At 38.4% G+C, this 14457-nt stretch overlaps 3 protein-coding genes across 4 annotated transcripts; 1 reads left to right on the plus strand and 2 right to left on the minus strand.

Annotated features, from left to right (window-relative positions):
* Positions 1-855: 855 nt before the first annotated feature.
* On the minus strand, positions 856-2236 carry LOC110422736 (U-box domain-containing protein 36-like). The gene is made up of 4 exons (XM_021436750.1): positions 1816-2236; positions 1543-1661; positions 1340-1458; positions 856-1265 (listed from the first exon to the last, which is right to left on the minus strand). Exons 1-4 carry the CDS (start codon positions 2072-2074, stop codon positions 1049-1051), a joined length of 714 nt encoding a protein of 237 aa, XP_021292425.1. The 5' UTR covers positions 2075-2236; the 3' UTR covers positions 856-1048.
* Positions 2237-6942: 4706 nt separating this feature from the next.
* Positions 6943-10176, plus strand: FRO8 (ferric reduction oxidase 8). 2 transcript variants are annotated; one of them, XM_021436490.2, is made up of 8 exons: positions 6943-7156; positions 7332-7425; positions 7578-7691; positions 7778-8015; positions 8143-8470; positions 8551-8809; positions 8928-9646; positions 9731-10176. In XM_021436490.2, the coding sequence occupies exons 1-8, from the start codon at positions 7000-7002 to the stop codon at positions 9910-9912; spliced, it is 2091 nt and encodes a 696-aa protein (XP_021292165.1). In that variant the 5' UTR covers positions 6943-6999; the 3' UTR covers positions 9913-10176. The 2 variants fall into 2 exon arrangements, with proteins under 2 accessions (XP_021292165.1, XP_021292164.1); XM_021436489.1 differs by having other exon boundaries at positions 6944-7156; positions 7506-7691.
* Positions 10177-10945: 769 nt separating this feature from the next.
* Positions 10946-13475, minus strand: LOC110422778 (L-type lectin-domain containing receptor kinase S.1-like). The gene is given in 6 exon segments (XM_021436794.2): positions 10946-11420; positions 11423-12301; positions 12304-12966; positions 12969-13091; positions 13094-13170; positions 13172-13475. Coding segments are annotated over 6 exon segments (2010 nt in total). The 5' UTR covers positions 13309-13475; the 3' UTR covers positions 10946-11289.
* Between the last annotated feature and the right edge of the window lie 982 nt (positions 13476-14457).

Genomic DNA, 14457 nt, shown 5'->3' on the forward strand with positions numbered 1-14457 from the left:
TATATTCATGAACTTTTGATGAAATTATGATTGTTTATGAATTCTTTTTATAAAAAGAGTTTTGTTTTTCAAACTCTAATGTGTCAACAAATACATATAATACAATAAGGCGTTTTTAAATTTGTACAATTCAATATTAGATTCAATTTGAGTTGAGTTGAATTAGGTTGTTTTTTTTTTTTTTTTCTTAGCGGATTTATGTGTAAAAAGTCTCAAATTCAGGATATTCAACGAAGTCATAGGCATGTAGGTTCAAAGCCAGATCAACTACTCCAAGAGCATGGATGGCTGAGGGCTTCAATAGAACTAGATAGGCTGTCAAGAGAAGGAGCTTACCTTAACGCTCCAAATGGTCAAGCCCCAAGGATGGCCGAGACCATATTTATTGGCTCGTATCCATTTCCTCCAACCAAGCATAGCAATTACATCAAATGATCAATCAAGTTTTTATTTAACTTTATAGAATTTAGAACTGTTCATTCTTTTATATGGCACAATATCATGCAACTGGAGAAAAAAGAAATAATTTTCTTTGTACTTTTGTAAAGTTTATGGTTCATTATAAACTTCCATGTGTGCTTCAATACAGGAAAAAGAAAAAGCTGAAGGCAGGGACCTCTAATTATGCTATAAGAATAGGGCCGATCACTAACAGCCTAAGTTTTATCCAAACTTAATGGTTCTTAAATGCCGATGGAAAAATATGATTCAAACTGCTTGCTTGTCATGAATCCTGAAGCCTTGTAGGTTCTTTTTTACTTTAGCAGACTATGGCCCAGAGGGGATGATGGACATCTTGAGTATGTTGAAACTATTGCAATTATTTGATGCTAACATCTCCAAGTGAAGCACTTTCACAGTATTGCAATGACTTTCACTAAATCTCTTTATCATTATCAGTTTTCCAATTTACATTCAGCATCAAGAGTAGATCAATCAAGCAGTAATGGTATCTTTCGAGTTTACAGAAAATGGAGGAATAAAATGGGAAACTATGATTTTTCCTTGTAGATCATCCCACTGATCCGCAGGGGAACCAAGCACAGGCTCAATTGAACTTGCCTGTAAAGCATACACACTGGAAGAAATTCCTTTCGGAGATGAGCCCTGGTCTTCGGGGACTGGATTCTTGGGATGAATGGACCTGCTCTGGTTCCTGTTGACAATCTTGAACCTTCTTGCCATCATGAACAATGGTAACCTCACAGTAGTCCGGAGCATTCTTCTTGATCAATTCTCCTATCCCCTGTTTTCTCCTCCTCTGCCTGAAGAACATCATGAAAAGTTAGTGATCAATTGGTTTAGCAGTTAGGCTTCTTGGTGAAACATTCGATGATACCTTGAGCTAGGTGGATGTTTGGTTCCGATGACAAGGCAGGTGATGTTGAGAACAGGAATGAGTTCAAGGATTGCTTTGGACATGGAATTGCTCTCAATCAGCATCGTATCCACTGTCACCTGCAGCAGGGAAGTAGAAATGATCAGTTCTCACTGTTAAAAAGTCTTTTGGTGCAAGTTTAATACATGGTCGAATGCTCCAACCTTGGAGTCAATGCACAGGCGAATGTATTTTGCCAAGAGGTTCCTTCTTCGGTTATTCTCTTCATTAACGTAAACTCTCAGCTGCTCTTCGTTCAACTGGTTCTTTGATAACTTCCCAACTATCAACAAAAGTTTCCAACATGCAGATAAAACACTTAAAAGAATCTTACCAAGGCAGATGGTTGCAGAGAAATAGTAGCAAGAGCATGAAGAGGCTCATCAGGAAATCAAGAACTTAAAAGAAAAGAAAGCAAGGAACTTTGGGTTTAATACCTGGCGTACGTACAAAAGTTATGGGAGCAAAAACATGAACAAGAAAAACCCGACCTCCAGGAGAAACAGCATGGTCAAGTGCCCATTTCAACACATCTAAGTTATCTCTACCAACAGCTACATAAACATCGCTGCCACTTCCATCTTTGCTGCCCGCAAAGCTCTTACTCTCTTCTCCGATCTCTACGATTTCCGGAGACATCATCCGAGCTGTATAATACTGCATGGAGTCTACCGGCACATAGTTTTCTTCTTCCATCTCTTCCTCCCTCTCTCTCTCTCTCTCTCCCTCTCTCTAGTTTCTTACAAACAAAGACATAAAGAACAAAAAGGTACAGAAGGGTGAAAGAGGGAGAGAGAGACAGAGAGGGAAGACAAACAATGTTTTGGTGTTAGTGGGTTGGAGGTTTTATGAGATGAACTTGCCGTTGCTCTCAATGCCACAAAAGAAAAAGCAAAAAAAAAAAAGGAGAGATTCTCTTTCGTCAAGGTTTGCAGGCGAATTCGATTTATGATATGTCACAACTCACAGCAAAAAATGACCCGTCTCTTTTTATTTTTTTCTTCTTCTTTTCTACAAGGCCTTCCGACCTTTTCTTCTCCTCCATCCGTCTAGTTTTAAGGCCTTTGACCTTGTATTTGGGGAGGTAGCATCTTGCCTATTATCCTCATATTTGAAGCCTGGGTCTTTATATGTCCTTATTGCACATGTTAAATCAACTGCTGCAACAAAACAAAGTGTGGCCTTAGAATTTTCAGTTACAGAAATAAGGGGTATGATCAAAGATGTTTGCATTGCTGCTATGGTTTCCAAGCTGAGTGGTCCAAGTCCTGGTTACATTTGCATGCATTGCCATGTTGGGTCTTTGCTGTGTATTAATCAATTTTTGTTTGGTAAACTTGGATGGAATGAAGCTGCAGTAAAAGGAGAAGGTAATGATGCAATGTGTCCTGTTGGATGCTGGAATTTTTTGGGGAAAAGAATGTGTTGTCTGTTTCTTTGGGATCTCTTTTACAGATACATCTTTGGTCGGACGAGTGCAACACATCTCTTCCATCTAGAACAATTCATCATGTTGTAGTAGTAAGTTTTAGAAAACAAGTGGCCCTGGGGCAGGCTCTTTCTGGTTTTCCTGGTAGACTTTTTCTCTGTTTTGTCCTTTTTCTAAGTTATATGTGATGGGGCAATGGGCCAGAAAACTACCTTCCATGTCCCAACCCCGAGCCCCTTTGCAGGGTCTCCAACTCTTCAACAAAGACAAAGTGAATCGGCCCTTGGCCCTTGGCCTTGCAACTTCAATCAACAAAATGGACTTCGGATTTGGGCTGCTTGCCCTAACCATGTTATCCTGTTATCTTTAGTTGCCAAAATAGTCAGTAGGTTAAGTTAGGCAATTAATTTAGTTTGAAATTTGTATTTAATCTCACTCTAAAAAATAATTACTCGGGCCTGTAACATACTTGAGATAAGGTGTGGGTTGAAAATAAATTGAACTATGCTCAAAATTTGATTTCAACACAACACTAAAACCTGTCTTGTCATAATTCAGAATAAAACAGTTGACAAAATAAATTAAATTTATGCTTTCTCAATTTATCAAAAGTTAGAATTGGGAGAAATCAAGTCAATCAAGGTGACATTACAGCTAGCTAAACGCTTTCTCACTTATTATCAAGGGATTATGGAGGATGTGTTAATTTATCCAGACAAATTGTTTTAAAACTTTAATCAATTTAGCGATGATAAACAAATAATATAATAGGGAGTGAGTTATCGTCTCTACAAAAAATTATACATAAATTCTTACTAATTATTCAAATTAGGCAATCTAATTTTATCCAAAATCCAGGATGAAAATTAATTGAAAATGAACAAGTTAAAGTAGCAAGGGTAAACTAGTGAACTAAGTTAAAAAAAAATGCAAGTAAATTGAGTTAGAATCAGTGAGGAAGTACTTAAGATTATGATTTTAATCAATGCTTCATTTGGACTTAAGATTGATTAATTACCTACTTTTATGGAAAACTAATACTAGCTTAAGATCTTTAAGCATGTATGATTCTCCGTCTAGCTATTGTATAATGGTCTAACTTAATTTAATTCTTTATATGTCTATAGCTAATTAATTAAGCGAAGTTTATTAAGTATAGGTCCTATAAATTGACTATAGATAGTTAATAGGTGTATGTCTATCTTATTAACAAATCACCCACTACTGCCTAAGTGCAATGATGATATACTACTCCAACCATGGTTTTTTCAGACTAATTTTGTTAAGTATTATTTAAAAAATCATATGCATCCTATTAGTGATCAATCAATAAAATGAGAAATAAGTATAGATTTGAAAAAATTATAAATATTCCATAAAAACAAATAATAGCAATCAAGTATCCAAACTATATATTAATATCCACCATAATCTTAGAAAAGAAAGTTTAGCTTAACATTTTAACAGTCAACAATAAAATTTCAGCAAAACCAAGCATTTATACAAAGAGATTTAGAGAGAGAAAAATGAAATTAGTGAGAGAAAACTCTTTTGGTGCAGCTTTTTCAAGCTTTTCTTCAAGATTTTTCCTTTTTATTGCCATTTGATGTAAAATCGAATGGACAAAAATGTGCAAAAATGATGTGTGCGCCTAGGTGCCCAAGGTTTTGTTTTGTGGCTATTTTGAACATGCTGGACAGGGCAATCGATGCCTAGGCGCTGAGAGCAGGGTGCCCATATGCCCAAGCTTCTGTCACACTGACTGTAGTCTGCTGCTGTTAGTCAATTTTCTTCGTATTTTTTACCACAATCCCTTCTGAATTGGGTGAAGTACTAAATATCAAAATTGTAACTCTTTCTCTTAGCTTTTCGTAGGTCTAAGAATCGTATCAATTGGAGTTCTATAACTCGAGTTATGCTCAAAATATTGTAACATGTTCGGAGGCTTTTCTTCAACTACTTGCACCATCTTTTGCCATTTGCGTTCCAAGTCTTTGCACGTCTTTCAATATCAGAAAATCAATTAATTAGAGGCTAAAATGAGAGATTTTAACAAAAAATTTATTGAAAGAGCATGAATGATAAATGCCATGACATAAATTAAATTATTACTACTAAGCATAAAATTACCTATGGATTACTTAAAGCTAAAGGACTTAGTTCTTATGATAGAGCTATCACATGTTTTATTTTTTTGGTTTTGATAATGACTATCATGTTCTTCAGTTCTTATCTAATGCTTTCCTTCTATGCCTGCACTAAGTATTAGTAATGCCTATTAGTTACTAGAATTGTGCTTGAATGGAGGGTTCTCTTTGATTGGAAAGCTTGAATCACAAATGTGAAGGTACAAAGCTGTTGATGATTATGAGAAGAATAAGGAAGCGAAAGGAAATAAATGGTTCGCAAATTTCCAAATGAGAATAATCATTTGGATATGCCACCAAACATGCAATCTAAATGGCTAAAACTGTAGCCCTCATTCTCTTGTCCCAAACTGTTAGTTAAAGAGAAGTTGTTTGATTAGATAGAATTGGAAACACCATAAGATCCAAGGAAATTTGTTTATAACTACTAGTTTTTGCTACATGTGCATTGCATGTGGATGATTTAATGGTATTTGTTTATAACTGTAATGTTATCTGATATCTATTCATAGAGACATTAAACTATTTCTCAGATAGGTGTGGTCTAGGAAGAAGGATGGTCATCAATGGAATAGCATCTGAAACCATATATGGGCATTAGAATCAAAGGATTTTGATGTTCATCTTTGTCATGATATGTAGGCATGTCAGTCTTATTTCAGAATTTTATATTGACCTGTGGACTAGGCACATCCTAAGTCTCTCCTCAAATTTAACTATTTAAAACAGGGAAACCCTGGTTTCTTAACAAACTACTCACATCTCACTCCCTGTGTTTTATGTCCCTGGTAACTAAGAATGTTTAAACAACATTTGAAGTTAGTTTTTCTTTGCTTGCCTTCCTTCTAGCTGCAAATGCCATCATGCATCTCAAGTAATAGGAATCTCATAGAATATAAAACTCTAAAAGGATTGAGGCAACTAGGGAATAATATAAAATTATGAACTCAAGTGGAAAGTGGAAACTGATAACATATATATGATGTTCAAGTAAAAAATAAATCAAATTACTTTGCAAATGATGAAATTTGGAGTTAGAAGGAAGGCAAGCACCTCTAATTTTTGGAAGGCCACAACTCACAAGATAAGCTAGGTCTAGACTTCATCTAATCATCTGGTATTCGTGATTTTGTTTTCTAGAAGAGCAATAAGACCTTCATTTGCTTTGCTAGTTTTGATTTATCCATCTTGCAGTGCACGAACTCATCAAGTCATGTAGAGAAAACTCTAGCTGCCACTTTTTGTGGATTCAATTCCAAGTTACCCCACATGGCTTGTCCAATTAATCCATCATTTGCTTTGTGGAGGAAACTGGGTAGAAATTATGATTAAGAGAGATGCTAAAAGACAAAAACAGAGTTAATCCTAAAGCCATATGAACAGATTCTTTTTCTTGTTTTCTTTTTTTGGATAAATGCATATTGACAGATCTGTTAAGCATCTTATGATTATGATTCAATATAATGAAAAAGGGGTTCTCAAAATACAGAAACTTAAACCATTCCTTTTAAGATTGTTGTTGTGGTGAGTTGGAGTTGAATCCTCTTGAAAGGAGTGACTTGATAGGAAAGAGAATGAAAGAGAAAAAAAGAAAGTGGATGGACCATATCTCCACTGTGTAATTTGGGAATAATTCATTTAACTGATAGCAAATCAAAACCTCACCAGATTGTGATGTCTAATAGTAATATGAGAATGAAAAATGTATTTGCTAGACTATGTCATATGTAAGTAGATTTTTCACTGTCCCTTTCATTTCCTCCAAGAAAAAATGTCAACTTCTTATCATGGAAGGTAAGGAATGATGAAGTATTAGAATACGAAACTACTTAGATACAGCCGAAGATTCCTTATTTGAATTGCCAACCACAAGGAAATGACTTTGCAAGTGGTGGGCACTCCTTAAAGCTAGTTGGGGCTTAAAACTGTCACTTTATCACCTAGTGGTGCCAACTCTTTTCCCCACAGCTCTTTATATAGTGACCCTTTGTCATGCTATGTGAAATTCACAAACCTCCTTCCAGCAACCAGTTTAGAAGAAAAAGATGGGGAAAGCCAGTATTCTCATTGTTCTCAAAGTATTGATGGTCTTAATATGCACAGGCTGGATATCTCTCTGGCTACTGAAACCAACAAACTTCTGGACACGAAAATGGAAAGGAGCAGAAGCCAGTGCTCGGGATACAGTGTTTGGTTATTATGGTAAATACTTAAGATATTATCAAAATAGGCTTTACTTATGCTGAAAACCACCTTTTGCCAATTTGTTTTTGAATCTCTTTCTCTAACATGATTCTATCATTCATCTCTTTCCCCAGAAAGAATTGTCTGTAAAAGAGGTTATAAACATTAATTTCCAACAATGAATATCATATAGGTCTTGACTTTGCTGTGTATACATTTCCTGTAATTGCTCTGGCTATGATTGGACTTGTCTACTTGAATTTGCAACCTTGGGAGCACAGAAGCAGGTAATATGATCATGCCATTAAATTGCAACCTGTGAATTTTTTTTTTCTCAACACTCTTTCTGCTTAATTTTTTGTGACAGACAAGTAAGGAGTTCAGCAGCTGCTTTCTCAAATCCACTAGTTATAAGTAAACTTATTGGCATTTTATCCAGTGTAGAGATTCTGGCAGTATTCCTCTTCATCCTCTTTCTAGCATGGACATTTTATAAACGCATATCTCAGGATTTTGAGAAGCTGACACCGGTTGAATCACTGAAGTTGGATCTGTGAGTTCTTAAAAGCTCTTACTAAACATGACAGATGCTGAGAAATCAAGAATATCACCATTACTTACATGTTACCTGTGTTCTAGATGGCAACTGAAGTATCTAAGAGTGGCAACCCGATTTGGTTTGCTAGCAGAAGCCTGCCTAGCTTTGCTTCTTCTGCCAATCTTAAGGGGACTGGCTGTTTTTCGAATACTTGGCATCCAATTTGAAGCTTCAGTGAGATATCATATATGGCTAGGGACTGCAATGATATGTTTTGCTACTTTTCATGGTGCAAGCACCTTATTCATCTGGGGCATCAGCCACAACATCCTGGATGAGGTTATAGCAGTTTCTTCAATCTCCTTTCAAAATGAATCTCATTAATACTCGTTATCTTCTACTAGCATCTGACGCTTCTTTAAATTTGCACATTCTATCCCTCCTCCTTGCTGTCCTTCAACAACAGATCACAAAATGGCAGAGAACAGGCCGGATATACCTTGCTGGAGAGATTACTCTTGTTACGGGGTTGATTATGTGGATTACATCACTTCCTCAAATAAGGAGGAAAAGATTTGAAATCTTTTATTACATACACCACCTGTACATAATCTTCATAGTATTTTTCTTGCTTCATGCCGGGGATCGACACTTCTATATGATCTTCCCTGGAATTTTTCTCTTTGGCATTGACAAACTACTACGCATCACACAGTCAAGGCCTGAAACTTACATTCTTTCAGCAAGAGTATACCCATCTAAAGCTGTTGAACTTATTCTGCCAAAAGACTCCAGTAAATTCTTAGTCACTTCTTTCTACTGAAATACTACATGTGAAGAAACGTTTAAAATGTGGTTTCTGTACTCATTTCAGGATTGAGGTATACCCCCACAAGTATAATATTTCTGAAGATACCAAGTATATCCAATTTTCAGTGGCATTCTTTCAGCATAACGTCGAGTTCCACTGTCGATAATCACAGAATGTCCGTCATAGTTAAGTGTGACGGACGGTGGACAAGTTCTCTCTATGACATGATACAGGCTGAGCTAGATTCTAATGCTGATAAGATGAAGTGCATACCTGTTGCAATAGAAGGCCCTTATGGTCCTTCCTCCATGATCTTTCTCAGGTGCGCAAAAGAATTACATAGCATGAAAAATTTTCATATCTAAAAACTGATCTGTTGATATATTCTCCATTACAAATTTTATTAGATTATCACTGTCGTAGCCAAAAATTCTTTGCAGATATGACAGTCTACTTTTGGTTGCTGGTGGAATTGGAATAACACCATTCCTGAGCATACTGCATGAAATTGCTGCAGCTCAAAGCAGCTGTAGATATAGAATCCCTTCCAGAATGCACCTGATATATGTTGTGAAGAAGTCCCAGGACATTGGCTTGTTAAACTCAGTTTCTACCCTACTGCAGAACCACCCCTCACAGAAATGGCATCTGAAAATAAAAGTTTTTGTGACCCAAGAAAAGCAGTCTGGTGCAACGGTAGGAGAAATACTTAGTGAGACATCTCAAGTGCAGACAGTTCACTTAGGCACAAAAGGTCCAATTTATGCAATACATGGACCAGAAAGTCTGCTTCGGATTGCTGCATTGGCTGGAATTGCTTCCATCGTGTTCTTTGTTTTTGTTATCTGTTTCAACAATATATTTGTTCCCTCTGAGAAGAAAAGCGTTCACTCTTTAAGAGTGGCTCTTTCCTCCAAAAACAAGGCCCCAAAAGAAACAAGCCCCTCTTGGATTGCTGATATACTCATCATATCCTCATTCATCATATCTCTAGCATGCACCACATTGGTAGCAATTATTTTGAGATGGAGAAAGGTGAAGAAAGAAATACCACTGGTCTCCCAAAGGGAAGAAAAAGCAAAGGAACTTGGTTCAACCGAAACAAAAGGTGCTGTTGAGGAACATGAAGTCCATTTTGGAGGAAGGCCTAATTTGGAAGGTATCGTCATATCTGCCCTACATTCTGATATCCTTTTGTAACTTTTTGTCAGCAATTGTTCTAACACATTTGGATTCTCATCAGATGTATTCTCCAAGTTCCTAAATGAAACTGATGGTTCTAACATTGGAGTCTTGGTGTGCGGCCCAGAATCACTGAAGAGGGCAGTTGCTTCATTGTGCCAGCAGAAGTCTCAATGGTTTAACTCGAGAGTACAGAAAAAGAAACCATACTTGAGTTTCCATGCCCTCAACTTTACACTCTAGTTACACCATTAACACAGTCATTGAGCAACAAAAAAGTCCTAATTTTATTGTACACTTCACCCATCTATCTGAATCAGTTGCAGCCCTTGGAAAAAATAAAATAAAATAAAATAAAAGGGGATGTAAATATGAAGTTGATATGTTGCAGAGATGTGTGCCTTTTCTTCCTTCTGCTTCTTTTGCACTTAGCAAGTGACAAGAAGGGTAGCGTAGTTAGGCAGAAACCATGACAATTTGCAAATGCAGGTTGCTTTCATTTTGCCATGTTTCAGGGAACACTTTATCAAGTCATGCTTACATCTACATGCAGAGAACACTGACTCTATCCAGCAAGTGGCAGCCATTGGCCAAATTGGCAATTGATTTGTCACAACCGTTAGAACCCTATTATGAATTCCGTTAGGCACTTTAAAAGATAGTAATCTTTTAATTAATTAGTCAGGAAAAGGGGAGAAGAATCCCATAATAAAAGCACTAAAGATCAACCTTTTGTCAAGACAGGAATGGGATGGGAAATTCGCAATTGAATGCTCAACCTTTTCTCATTTATTAAAAAACAAGCATTACCATTCCAACTCGGGCATTAAATTTGAAACCAGGAGAAACACTGGATAAGAAACTGGTCACCCTCTTCATCATTGTCAAGCACAGGACTTTAGGATCCATTGGAAGGAAGACAATTTCATCTCCATCTCATGTTGGGCACGACCCTGTTAACATCATCTTAAATATATTAATACTCATTCAATTAATCATGTTAACCATTCATTTTGTAGAATTTTTATTTGTTGACTCGTTGAATTTGTCAGCATGGCCGTACATATTGTGAAAGACTACAAGATGAGGTAAAGGAAGAACATTCAACGATTGTTTGCACATTATTTTGCCTGGACCGGTACTGCCACTGACTTCTATCGAAGCCGATGAACGAGCAAGGATTAGCCCACTATTTTAGACCAAGATTTGTTAGTGCAGTAAATACGAAGGACGGGTTCAAGGACAATGTAGAGAAGCATTAAGAACAAAGGCCCCATAAGATCACCCTTCCTAATCATAGAACTTATATATATATATATATCATAATATGTGAATTCAAAAATATAACTGTTGGACATAAAAAACAAGTCGTCACGAATTTAGACAAAATGTGGTGTCTATATATATATAAGATGTAACAGGTTTTTTTTTTTACTAAATAACATATTATAAGCAAAAATAAAATGGGATAAAGAAGAATGAGAACAGCGAAATTCCATGTTGGACAGAGTATAACTCAGCCATCTCTGTTATGGACATAATTTAATGAAATCAACGTGTCAAACAAGTCAAAGAGCATGTTGCACCGCCACTATTCTATTCTTGAAAAATGAAACGTATTCACACTGGTGGTTCGGCGGCGGCGGCATCATCCGCAGCGGTAGTCCCGCAGCGAGTCAACTCGTTCAACAACTCAGCCGGGGCAGCAGCCACTTCCTCTCCGACTAAAACCGCCACCACCTCCTTCATGGTGGTCTCCTCGAAGTGTCAGGGTGACAACAACTCAACCCAAGCTTCAACACCATCTCCACTTCCTCCCCGTCGTATTCCTCTCGAATTCTAGCATCCGCCGCTTCCCATAGCCGTCCTTCGGCGTACAAGTCTCTCACCCAATCAATCAATACTTGCTCCTCCTCCTTTTCCGTAGCCATCTCTAATGGTCGCCGCCCACAAACCACTTCCAAAACCACCACCCCAAAGCTGTACACGTCACTAGCCGCTGTTGGAACTGCTACTGTGGCTAATTCAGGCGCTAAGTAACCCAATGTTCCGACCACCCTGGTCGTATTAGGAACTTGTCCGTGTTCGTACAACTTAGCCAATCCAAAATCTCCAAGCCTGCCTCTCATTTCAGAATCCAACAAAATGTTGCTCGATTTTATGTCTCGATGAACAACAACTTGGTCCCAACCATGGTGGAGATAATTCAAACCCTCGGCGACGTCAGCTAGAACCGAAAGCCGCTGCCTCCAACCGAGGAGCTTCTGGGGTTTGTCGAAAATCCAACGGTTAAGGCTTCCATTGGGCATGTAATCGTAAATAAGCATGAGTTCATTACCTTTCCGACACCAACCTCGCATTTGGACAAGATTCTTATGTTGGAGTCTTCCCATGCTTTCGATCTCAGCCATGAACTCTCTCAATCCTTGTTTGGAATCGTGGTTCACGCACTTTACCGCAACTTCCGTGTTGTTTGGAAGTGTCGCTTTGAAAACACGACCGAACCCACCTGAACCTAAAAGATTTTCATTCGAAAATCCATCCGTAGCTTGTTTAAGCTCTTCATAAGAAAATCTGTGAGGCCAGTACTCCAGCTCCCAATCTTCAATCTCATCTTCACTTTCTTCCTGAACTTTTTCCTCCAAATCAAATAACACCCAGATCCACAAATTATCACAAAAGCAACACATCCAATAACGATCCCTGCAATCGCCCCAGATGACAAAGAAGACGACGATGATTCTATGAAGAAAATGGGCAAACCCGTGGTGTTAATCTCTCTAAGAACTCCCGTATCACTGAAGCTCCAAGCTAAAATCCTCTGCGCCTCGACCCACTGAGTCTTGGACGCTGAAAACCCAACAAACATTTCACTAGAAACATAATTAGCAACCACTGGATCTTTGTAATTGAGCGTTGGCCTGGAAGGTTTCGGAACTCCCACTGGAGCAACGGTGACGTTGATCTCAAAATTCACACCATCAAAATCAATCCAAGCATGAACATTTTGGCCTGTCCGCATGTTGACAGGAACAAAACTTCCATTTGAAGAGTTAAAATACTGAGCAGGCGCTGTTTGGGCAGATATAATATTGTTTAAGTCGATCCCTATATGGTTACCATCGGGGTCATTGAATTCCGGGTTTAGACCGGTATCGAACTCGATTGCTAGGAGGGGAGCCACGGGAGAGTCGGTGGCGTTTGTGAAAATACCGAAGTACTGGCTAGCTAAAGCGCCTGGTGGGGAAGTCCAGTTGGAAAGGACGAAGCAGAGGCCGAACCCTGGGCTGTTGGAAATTCTGGCAAGACTGAGAAAACAAAGGCTGTTGAGAAGGAAGAGAGAGATGAGGAATTTGAAGTTGGCTTCATGGAGAGGGTGGTGGGGTAAAAGCCACGGCCGAACGAGAACTGGTTGGAGTCGTGGTGAGGCGGATGGTGGAGGTGTCGATTCGGGCGTCGTTTTATAGGGTGAGGTTGGTGACGGTGGTGAAGGATTGAACAGGAGTCGACGGCAAACGTGGGACAGAGAAACATGAGGAGGAGGAGGAGGAAGGGGAAGAGGAGGGATGGCATAGGAAGATGTCGCCGTGGGCGGCCGAGGCAGAGAGGCTGGGAGGGTGGTGGTGGTGAGTGGGACATTGCTTCATGGGGTAGGTGGGCGGATTGGCAACTTTGATACCATTGAAAAGGAGAAAAAAATGGTCCAACGACACTCCGGGTTTAAAATTATATAAAGGAATATCGGGGTCAAAGCTGGGAAGTGCACGTCTTTGGATGCTAAACACAACTCTGGAATTCAATTCTTTTATCAGGCAATTACTTATTTCACTTCTCTCTAATATACTTTTGTACTCTCCTTAGTAAAATGTCAATGGATGACTCTTCAGATAATAATTGTTTTACATGTTTATCTTTAACAATTCCTTTACATGTATCTTGGAGAAAATGTGGTGCTTTTTGCAATTAACAGTGACTCACTGTAGCTCTTTTGTTTTCCCCCGTTGTTTGAGTTGTTTCTGCAGCCTCCTGGAAATTCGCGGCATGGTTCTCTGATTTCTACAGTAATTGGAAACCTGAAGATATCTATCAGCATGTACATATCAGATACGAGGATTGTGTCGGGTGGTGGTCATGTGCCTTTTTTGGTGTTTTCACTTCTCTGTCCATTTTTGGTTTTGTAATTTTCTTAAGCGGTGTAACCTTGCTTTGCTATTAATGAACTCTAATCTTGTAGTAATCCAGGCCATCCGTTTTCTTCTGGTGTTACCCTGGCTAACCTTGCTGCTGTTACCATGGATGAGCAGGGAAATGAGACCTTTGATACTAGTGGTGCTCTTGATAAGTTGCGTAAAGTCAGCTCTGTCTTTTTCCTGCCATATAGCTTATGCTGCTGTCCTTTAGAAGTAGTTGAGAAGGGTATTAGTTATTTCATAAAACAAGTTAATAGTTAAACACTATGGTTGTTTCTTGAAATAGAGGGTATTGCATCCAAATAGAGATTGGGATCAGGATGCAGCTCAATCATGTGGAACAGTGAAGTGTGATTGTTGTGTTTGGTGGTATTGATTCGCCTTGTTTCAGACCTAATAAAGTTATTTTGTGAATTTCTCAAGAAAAGATGATGTTTGTCTGTGAATAAAAAAATTTTCCAGTTTCATAAATGGGAATCTGCTTTTCAAGATGTGGTGGTAAAAAATGCCCTTTCTGATGTTTCAACTTTTGTGTTGTATATTTGCCAAGAACTTTACCTTGAATTCAGAGGGGTTGGAATCAAATATATGAGTCCAT

The sequence above is a fragment of the Theobroma umbraticum genome, unplaced genomic scaffold, assembly GCF_002168275.2.
Source record: "Theobroma umbraticum cultivar Fairchild unplaced genomic scaffold, ASM216827v3 scaffold_146.0, whole genome shotgun sequence".
NCBI lineage: Eukaryota > Viridiplantae > Streptophyta > Magnoliopsida > Malvales > Malvaceae > Theobroma > Theobroma umbraticum.